Source organism: Manacus vitellinus, unplaced genomic scaffold (genome assembly GCF_001715985.3).
Source record: "Manacus vitellinus isolate BGI_N305 unplaced genomic scaffold, ASM171598v3 scaffold_52_pilon, whole genome shotgun sequence".
In the NCBI taxonomy this organism is placed as follows: domain Eukaryota; kingdom Metazoa; phylum Chordata; class Aves; order Passeriformes; family Pipridae; genus Manacus; species Manacus vitellinus.
This window is the reverse complement of record NW_021940628.1, coordinates 419,054-429,270: the sequence shown is the minus strand read 5'-3', so window position 1 is coordinate 429,270 and position 10,217 is coordinate 419,054. Positions and strand designations below refer to the sequence as shown.

Sequence of the window (10,217 nt, the reverse complement as noted above, 5' to 3'; positions counted from 1 at the left end):
GACACGGGGACAGACACGGGGACAGACACGGGGACAGACACGGGGACACAGGGACAGAGAGACAGAGACACAGGGACAGAGAGACAGAGAGAGAGACACGGGGACAGACACACAGGGACAGGGACACAGGGACAGAGAGACAGAGACACAGGGACAGAGAGACAGAGACAGATACAGGGACAGACACAGACGGACAGACACAGGGACACAGGGACAGAGAGACAGAGACACAGGGACAGATACAGGGACACAGGGACAGAGAGATAGAGACACAGGGACAGACACAGGGACAGATACAGGGACACGGGGACACAGGGACAGAGAGACAGAGACACAGGGACAGATACAGGGACACAGGGACAGACACAGGGACACAGAGACAGACACAGAGAGACACAGACACAGAGATACAGTCACAGACACAGAGACAGTCACAGAACCACAGTCAGAGAGTCACAGAATCACAGTCACAGAGTCACAGGAACAACCGGGTTGGAAAAGACCTCCAAGATCATCCAGTCCAACCTGTGACCCAAAGCCACCTCGTCACCCATCCCCACACTCAGGGTGCTCAGGGGTCCCCCCATGGTGGCCCCCACCTGTGGCCAGACTTGGCTGTTCCTCACTCCCTCTGATGAGCAACAACATCCCTCTTGCTGATCCCTAAATGTCATTTCTGGGGACTTATTTTTATCATTTGGGTTGACACATCAGACACCGAAATCACACCAGATCCCAGCAGAGTCTCTGGGAACATTCCAGCATTAGCAGCCACCCCCCTAAAATAACCCCACAATCACCCCCAAAAACATTAATACTGTGTAGGTGCAACACCAGCAGCTGGATTTCCAACCACGATCCCGCCCATTCGACAAGCAGAATTAAATCTAATTATTGATTCCTTCGTGCCCTGGTGTGGGAGGGAGCGGTGGGAACATTTTGTGAGAGAGTTCTCTAAAGCTCGTAGGGTTTTATCACAGAGCCCAATAAACAAGGGGGATAAAAACCTTGCATTAATTTTTCTGGTTTATGTCACGTTTAATGGACCTCATAACAGTTTCAAAGTCCTTTTTGTGCTTTATTTTTCCCCATTTTATCCATTGATCAGGAAGTGCTGGGGCATGGGATGTGCCTCTGCCTCCAATACTGGTGGGGAGAATGGAAATGCAAAATATTGCCCCCAGGACCCAAAAAATTCCCCAAAATGAAGGTACAACTTCCTGGGTCTTCCCATCAGGCCCCACAGACTCGGAACCTTCAGCTGACACAAGTGGTCCCTCACAATTTCACATCCCCAAACAATTCCACAGCCGTGGGCCTCTGACTCGGAGGAGCAGGTTGGGAACTCGACACAAGGTGGGAGGACCCCAGTGAGGTCCCTGGGCTGGGCTCTGAAGGTTCTGTGGCAAAGAAAATCCAAGGAACCCAACCAAGGGAGGGGTGGGGGTTATTTCCATTGCAAGATGTGTTTGGGTTCATCCTGCAGAGCAGCACAGAGAGCCTGCTGAGAGCTGAGAGCATCACCTGGGTGTGGGGACAAACCACAGCAGAAGGAGCAGTGTGGACATCACAGAGCAGGGGTTATTCCATAGGAATTCCACACAGGGGAGAAGGTGCCCAAGTGAAAAACTTCATGTCTGGGACACTTGGATGTCCACCACTGTCACCTTCCCACCCCTCCCTGGGCACTGCTCCTTGGGGCACAGGGACACAGCACTGCCCTAGCAGGACATTCCACATGAAAACACAGCTGGAATCGTCTCTGGGCTCCAACCAGCTCCCTGGGAAATCAGGTCTTCGGGGCTACTTCTGTGTCTCCCACCTCCTGCTGCCAGGAGAGGGGCACCGTGCTGTGATGTCACCATGATGGAACACAGGCTGGAGAACTTCCCAGGCAGCTGGAACCACAGAACTTCACCAGGCTGGTTGGAGGCAGCCAAGCTGAGGAAAAAGAAGTTAAACTGGAGATGTCTTCACCAGAGACATCCTGTGCTCCCAGCCCAGAGGAGCCAGCCTGGTGGGTGGCTCGAGCTTCTCATCCGGGAGATGACACGGGACTGTCCTGGGATGCTCCCACAGACAAAGTCGCCCTTCAGGATTGGCAAGATGAACCCTGGGACCCCAAGGTGAAATTTTGTCCCTTGAAGATCTCTGTCAACACCAAACCTTCGGATGACTCCTTCCTGGAGAGGCTCTGGGAGATCCTCAGCAGCCAGAGCTTCGAGTCCATCTGGTGGGGCAACGACGGGAACTGCATCGTGATCGGAGAGAAGCTCTTCAGGAAGGAAGTGCTGGGGAGGAGGGGGCCGAGGAAGATCTTTGAGACAGAGTCCATGAGAGGCTTCCTTCTCCAACTCATGTTCCATGGATTCCGCAGGATGGAAGGGGACTCTCCCCTGCTGACCTCCATGGAGGAGCTGAGAGCAGTAGCAGCAGCTGGGTCTGAGCTGGGCACGGTAGGTCAGCTCCTCCCCACACAAAGATCCCTCAGGACATTCTGGGGGAGGTTCATGTTCGGATAAAATCAGCCTTGACAAGGCCAGAGGTGGGGACGGGAGCAAACAGTTTTGTCTCCACATCAGTGTTATTCCCAACGTGTCCATTCCACGCTGCGGCGCCTGAAAACTTGTGGGGATTGGGTTTCTCCAGGGGTTTTTTGGCCTTTTTGGCCTACACTTCTCTGCTGCCAAATGCCCAAAACACAAGGGTGGTTGTGACCTAACAAAACTCTGTCCCAACACTTTACTCAGATGAAACCTGACGTTTAAAATGCCCCAGGGAATCCTTTAAACACCCTTTTGTCCTTGGGATCTCCCTGGGATCTCTTCCTCCCTCCTTGCAATGATGGCAACCAACTCCTCTCCTTTGCCTTTTGCAGCTCCTGTTCTACTCCAACCCCCATTTCACAAGGGATGACCCCTCCTGCCATTGGAGGGGTGTGGAGAATGTCGGGGAAAGCCTGACCCCCCCAGCCGTGTCCCCGCCGGCCACCGGGAAGAAGGCAGAGCTCCCATGGAAAAGATGGTGGGATGTTCAGCTGGCAGCAGGGGTAGAGGAGGAAGAAGAGGATGATGACACTCAGACATCCACGAGCACCAGCCCTGAGCCAGGGGCAGGCACCCCCACCCCTCTGGGCAGTGCCAGACCCTCCCCACCAAAACGGCCCCGCAGGCGCAGCCCCGCCGGCACCCAGGAGGCAGCTCCTCCTCCAGCCACGGCTTCACCGCCCCGGCTCACCCCTCCTGCCCCAAACAGGCCCCTGGCAGTGCCCACACTCCCGTCTGGGCAGCCAAATCCAGGTGCCACGCGGGTGCCTGGGGCTGGGCTGGCTCCGCTCTGCGCTCCGGGGTTTGGGATGGACAGTGTGGGGTCACCACCCAGCCACAGCCACTGCCCCACCTGCTCCTGTGGGGGGAACAGTGGGGCCAGACCTCAGCAGGGGCAGGACTGGGAAGAGCAGAGGCCATAGGGAGCTGTGGGGCCACAGGGGTAGAAATGCAGCAGGACAGGAGGAAGCAGGAACACCTTGTTGGTTGTTTTCGGTAATAAATCGTTTCATTTTGCTGTGTCCATCCTCTGCAGTGTCACAGTCACTGTCCCACACCCGGGCAGGGGGGCCTTCAGGGATGCCAAGGGTCTGGCTCCAGCTGGGATGGGCCAAAGGCTCCAGCACTCACAGTGCCCTTGACAAAATCCAGCAGATCCCAGGGCTCCTCCAGGAGCTGCAGCAGCACCAGGGTCACTCCAACCACAGCAACACCTCAGTGCTTTGGGGAGTCTGTGCCCCTTCTCCAGCTTGGGGGCAGGGGGGCTGCAAGGAGGCAACTTGGGCTTTTCCTGCCCCTGCCACCTGGGATAACTACAGCAGTGCAGGAGGCAGCAGTGCAGCTCCCTCAGCTCCAAAAATATACATAAGGGGGAACTGCTGCTCTTTTGACACCCTGAGCTGATTGAGCCACTGTTTGGGCTCCCAAACTCACCCCAGCTAAGGTGAGATGCAGCCTCCTTCCAGCAGCACTTCCACACAAAGCTGCGGAGGCTTTGAGAGCTTTCAGTGGCCACCCACAAGTTAAAAAGCAAAGGAAAAAAGAAAATCCACGGATCTGGAGGTTTTTTTCCCCCCCAAGTCTGTGGAGAAGAAGTGGGACTGTGCTGGAGCACGACAGGGCTCCAGGAGCTGCGGGTCAGAGGAGGAGGATCTGCTTGGAGGACACAAAGGGCTTCATGGAGGCCTCCAGGGCTGCCCTGTAGTCCTGGAGCGGGACCTCGGTGCTGGCGGGCGCGGTGAGCTGTCCCCTCTGGATCAGCTGGCACAGGGTGTCCATCATCCCAGCCATGCTCTCCTGGTCTGCACGGGGAGGGAAGGAGGGAGCTGTCACTGTGCTGTGCCAGCACCATCCTGGGAAACACCCACTCAAAGCCATACAAGGGCCCTGGGTGTGATGTGCCCCCAGCTTGGGCACGTGGGATGAGGGGAGAGGCCCTGGGGTGGTGACAGGGCACAGTCCCTGCCCAAGCCAGGTGTTTCAGTGCCCTGGGGATGAGCAGCACTCGTGACACGAGTGAGAGTGAGGAACACGGTGCCAGTGGGGTGGTTTGGGAGCCTCTCCCGTGCCCACCCTCAGCCCCCCACCCCGGCTCACCCTGCGCGTGGTCCTTCCGCCACTGGGTCATCCAGAACCCGCGGAGCCGCACGTCCCGGAAGATGAAGGCACTCTGTGGAGAGGGAATGTGCACCCAGTGACACCCCTGGGTCCCCTCACACACCCAGGGACACCTGTGGGTCCCCACACACACCCAGGGACACCTGTGGGTCCCCACACACACCCAGTGACACCCCTGGGTCCCCTCACACACCCAGTGACACCCCTGGGTCCCCACACACACCCAGTGACACCCCTGGGTCCCCTCACACACCCAGTGAGACCCACCTGCCCCTCGTGCACCCTGTGTCCTCCCACACATGCAGTGACACCTGTGTGTGTCCCCCACACCCAGTGACACCCTTGTGTTGCCTCCCATCCTGACAGCAGTGGGAGGTGGCAGTGAGGCCCCTCATCATTAGTGCTCCCATTTGTGACTCAGGGCACAGCAGGATGTGGAGATGGGACTCCAGTGTGGGGTCAGGGTGGGTTTGATCCTCGGCATCCGTGGGGCCGTTTCCCCACTGGGAATTCACAGCAGCCCAAACACACCCTGAATAAAGCCATGAGACCAGCAGTGGGATTCAAGGCAGTTTGGCCCTCCAGGAGCCCATCAGTTAAATAAAAAGAAGGCTGGAGGCTCTCAGTCTCGATCAGGGTGAGCTGAGCTCCCACAGTGTCGAGCGGGAGCCGAGGGGACATCGCAGTGGATGTGCCCCCAGGGAAATGAAGAGCATCTCCAGTACTCACCACAGGCACCATCACAGGCTGCTTTGCCATCCCCCCGTAGGTGACCATGGTCCCTCTGGGCCTGCAGCAGGAACAGACTGGGTTACGTGGCCCCCAAAGTGCAGCTCTGCCGTTCCCACCTCCCCCTCTGCCGTCCCCAACCCCACTGCTGCACCCCAGGGCTGTCCTCACACCAAGGGCTCCCCCAGTTACCCCTCAGACTCCGCTTTCCAGGCTCTCCTCCTCCTTCCACGCACCAACAGCTGAATTTGAAGCTCAGTGCACCAGTTGTACCCAGCCAGGACGTGGGGGACCTTCATAACTGGACCTCAGCTGCTCCCAGCTACCGGCAGCGTGAGACACGCAGCGATGACGGGTTAACTTTACATCACTGTTGTCATGCCAAACCACTTTTCCACTCATCTTCCCTCTATGAAAGTTCTACAGACTCTGGAGCAGGACCCTCTGGTGCAGGTTTCTGTCCCCAAAGCCAAACTTACTGCAGGTGCCGCAGCATCTCCGTGGTGCTTTTGCCTCCCACGCAGTTCAGGGCGAGCCGGGGCTTGGGGGTGCTCTGCAAGAGTTTAGGAGAAAAGATCCCAAATTTTAGGGCTCCTTTTTTTAGGGTGGGACCGTGGTTCTTGAGGGAGCAACTGCCCTAACCTCAACAGTTACTTAGGGGCAGTTGAGAGTTGTGGAGTTAAAATCTATCACAGAATCAAGGAATGGTTTGGGTCTGAAGGGACCCTAAAGCCCCTCCAGTTCAATCCCCCTGCCATGGGCAGGGACACCTTCCACTTGGTTGCTCCAAGCCCTGTCCAATCAGACCTAAAATCTATGATCCTGCCCTTGTGGAAGCAGCAAAATTCCTCAACTTCTGGGGCTAAATCTTGATCTAGAGGGAAATTTGTCCTTCCCACCATCCCTGCAGCTTTCCCTGCAGTGCTGAACGCAGTGATGGCCCTGGACCATCTCTCTCCATTGGGATCAGCATTGAGGTACCTTAAATATCTCTTTCATCTCTGGCTTTCTCAGCATCTCCTCTGTGACAACGTGGTCTGCACCCAGGGCCATCAGCCTCTCCACCAGCTGTGGGAGATCAGGTCTGGGGGAGGGAAAAAGGAAGGGAAAAAAAGAGGACCTGATGAACCAGGAGGCGGAGTGTCACCTTCTCCTTCCTCCTGCTCATTCCTCTGTCACTTGGGGACAACGGGGCAGAGGCTGGAGGACACCTTGGAGGAGCAAAGAGGAGATGGGCAGGATGGGTGGGATGGGTGGAAGGGGCAGGATGACCAGCTCCAGCTCTGAAAACCTCCAGCCGAGGGTTAACCTTCTCCGCTCATCTTCCCTCTCCAAAAGTTCAAAGGACTCTGGAGCAGGACCCTGCAGCGCTGGTTTCTGTCCCCAAGCCTGTGCCCAAACCACCACCCAGCCCAACTTTTCCTGCCCAGGGGACCCACCTGTCCCTCACCACGTTGATGGTCTTGACGCCAGAGGCTCTGGCGATCTGGATGACGGCCTGGCCCACCCCGCTGTTGGCAGCGTTCTGGATGACAGAGTCACCTGGATGGGAACAGATCCCAATTTTCATCGCAGAAGAGGCTGGGAAATCCCCCCAGAATTCCTTCTGCTTGGCAGAAGGCTTACCAGGTGCCAGGGTCTCAAAGTCAGTCAACATCCGTAGCGCTGTGCAGGGGTTGACGCTCAGAGTGGCCGCGCAGAGCACGGGGATGTCACTGGGCACCTTCAGCAGCTTCTCCTCAGGGAACACCCCTCGTGTCCTCCACGTCCCTGGGTTCCAGCAGCAGAGCCACAGGAAGGTGGGAAAGGAAAGGAAAAGGAAAAGGAAAGGTCATGAGACCTTAATTCACACCGTTGGCTTAATGCCAGTCGCGGCAGCATCGCCACGCCGGGCACCTGCTAAACCCTGGAGAGGGAATTAGGGAATAATTTCCCACATGGGTACAGCTAAAACAGTAGATGGATCCCCAGATTTATCACCCAGCAAAGCCTATTCATTTCCCAGGGGGATAATGGGACTGGGGCTCCCCAGGCACAAGGAGTGTGCAGAGATAATGGAAATACTCTCCATCCTACAGATGAGCCCATATATTCAAAGCCAATTTAGGCAGCTTTACTCCCTCTACACTTAAATCCAATTTAACCCTCTATCATCTATTTACAGGTTTTTTATGTTTAAAAATATCCCATTTGGCTCTTAACTTGATCTCTTTCCCTCTTCCATTAAGCAAAAAAAGCCTTTTAAGAAGAAATAGGCAAAGAACAAGCTGTTACACTAAACCAGAAACAACACATTTCAGGCCATTGGCATTTTGGAGGAGCATGGGAGGCATTTGTTGGGAAATGAATTCCCACACTTTCCCAGCAGAGTACTATTAAGGAGCAAACTGCAGTGAGGTGTCCCCACGACCTTGCCCAGGTGAGATGTTTTATCCCAGGCCTTTGGGGAAGCTCTAAGGGGATGGGACAAAACGTGGCTGTTTCCAGGAAAACACAGATTGCTGCAGTGCTTTATAATGGCACAGAAGCCTCACAAAGGGTCTATGCTATAGAAAAGAAGATTATTTCTAAATTTAAATTTAGTATAAGCAATGGCATTGCCACTGCTCCTATTCCAGGTGCTCCAGGTTTTTGCATTGTAAGGGGCTCCTGTGAATAGCAGCCCCTTCCCTGGAGCTGCCCTGGAGGATGAGCAGCATCACTTGCTGGGGCTGTGGAGCAGGAATTGAGCTTGTTTTATAAAAAAACCCACATTAAAATAAAATAGGTGGTGAAAATACAATTTAAATCAAGATATAAACAGGTAAGAGACAACTCCAGCAGTTATCTGACTGCCTGAAACAATCCAGCTCAATATAATTATGATTTAGCTCATAAGGCACTAAATGGGTTCCAACTGCTGCTCCCCTCACCCAAGAGTCCCTAAAAGGGCTTTTTTTCCCCTTTTTGAGTCCCTCCCCATTAGATGTGATGGCTGTAAGTGGAGGGACACGGGGCTCTGCTCACCCCCAGCACAGACAGTGCTTTGGAGGGCTGTGATTTTGGACCCCCAAAATCCCCCCACCAGCTCACACAGCAGCACGACTGTGGCTTTGCTCTCTGGGAAAGCTTGGGCAGCTCCCAGCAGGCTCCAGCATCCCCAAAATCCTTGGAGAAGATGCTCTGCAGGTGAGGGATGAGCGAGGGGTCGGGGGCACGCTCACCAAGGCCGGTGTCCGCCGGGATGACCCAGTCCCCGGGTTTCAGAGCCGACACCCGACTCCCGACCTCCAGCACCTCCCCGACTCCTTCGTTCCCTCCCACAGCTGGCAGAGGGGACAGGATGGCATAGGTCCCTGTTGGGAAGCCAGAGGTGAGCTGGAGACCCCATCACACTCGATATTCCCATGCCATGAGCCACCTCCAAAACCTCTGAGACAGCAGAGCTGGACTTTGGCACCCCAGACATTCCCATCCCAGGGGCCATTTCCAAACCCTCCAAGACACTGGAGTTGGACTTTGATACCCCAACATTCCCATCCCAGGGGCCATTTCCAAACTCTCCAAGAGAGGAGCTGGACTTGGATACCCAAGACATCCCCATGCCAGGAGCCATTTCCAAACCCTCCAAGACATCCAGTGTTTGACACCCCAAACATTCCCATTCCAGGGGCCATTTCCAAACCCTCCAAGACATTGGAGTTGGACTTTGACAACCCAGACATTCCCATCCCAAGGGCCATCTCCAAATCCTCCAAGACATTGGAGTTGGACTTTGACACCCCAGACATTCCCATCCCAAGGGCCATCTCCAAACCTTCCAAGACAGGAGCTGCACTTTGCTGGTCTTTGTGGGTCCCTTCCAGCTCAGAATATTCTGTGATTCTGAGCACCCCACAAGACTCAATATGCAAAGGATTGATCCAACACATACCTTGGATCATGTTGATGTCGGCGGGATTGATGGGAGCCGCCAACATCTTGACGTGGACATCAGAGTCTCCCAGGTTGGGCACCTCCAGATCCTTCAGTCTGAACAGGGAGACACAAAGGAAAAGGGCATTAAGACCAGCCTGGTGATGTGTTTTGTGCTGTGGTTGAAGATGGAAGGTGATTATATCACCTCCACACACTTAAATTAGCAGCACTGCCTTCCCCATCCCATTAAAAAACTGGATTTATATCAGACAAACGGACAGGTTTTTGGTGGAGGCTACTAAAAGCCAACCACCCAACACAACCCTGTGTCACCAGGCCAAGTGACGCTCAGTAATTTTAACAAATTCAACAGATTGTGTAAAAAACCACAGTCTCAACCAACTGGGGATTTTATGGCTTGTCCTGCCCAGTTTGAGCCTTACAGGAACTGGGATGTTTTCAGAAATCTGTGAGAAAAGGAGAAGTCAGGAAGCACGAGACTGGCCTTGCAGAAGAAATGGGGTGATGGCAGCAAATACCAGTGGTGAAAAGCACTGTTGCACAATTTTGGAAAAGCAAAAGTCCTTCCCCAAAAAATCAGGGGGTTTGGTGTCTGGATAATGCACTGGCATTTCTAGGGGTGATGATGACACCAAGCACCAGCTGCTGAACCCAAAAAACACTCATGACCAGCTTGGTCCCTAAACTGGGACCTCAAAGAGAATCCCCATGGATGGGATGCAACCCAGGATGAATTTGGGGTGCAGCACTACTGAGGGCTCAGACTCCCCATCATACCCCAAATCAGGCAGGAATGGGGAAGGAGCAGCAGCAGGTCGGTGGGGGACGAGGGGACACCCTCAGCATCTGCCTGTGGGACCATGGGGGCACCCCAGGGTCCCCCTGTGTGCTCAGGAGCCTCTGGGC

At 54.9% G+C, this 10,217-nt stretch overlaps 2 protein-coding genes across 2 annotated transcripts; one reads left to right on the top strand and one right to left on the bottom strand.

Moving 5' to 3' along the window:
* Positions 1-1,816: 1,816 nt before the first annotated feature.
* On the top strand, positions 1,817-3,548 carry LOC108641151 (heat shock transcription factor, X-linked-like). The gene is made up of 2 exons (XM_018081320.2): positions 1,817-2,456; positions 2,879-3,548. Exons 1-2 carry the CDS (start codon positions 1,968-1,970, stop codon positions 3,467-3,469), a joined length of 1,080 nt encoding a protein of 359 aa, XP_017936809.2. The 5' UTR covers positions 1,817-1,967; the 3' UTR covers positions 3,470-3,548.
* MECR (mitochondrial trans-2-enoyl-CoA reductase) lies at positions 3,514-9,439 on the bottom strand. The gene is made up of 9 exons (XM_029963110.1): positions 9,307-9,439; positions 8,597-8,728; positions 7,020-7,163; positions 6,833-6,935; positions 6,375-6,477; positions 5,873-5,946; positions 5,394-5,454; positions 4,644-4,716; positions 3,514-4,348 (listed from the first exon to the last, which is right to left on the bottom strand). The coding sequence occupies exons 1-9, from the start codon at positions 9,350-9,352 to the stop codon at positions 4,185-4,187; spliced, it is 900 nt and encodes a 299-aa protein (XP_029818970.1). The 5' UTR covers positions 9,353-9,439; the 3' UTR covers positions 3,514-4,184.
* Positions 9,440-10,217: the final 778 nt, after the last annotated feature.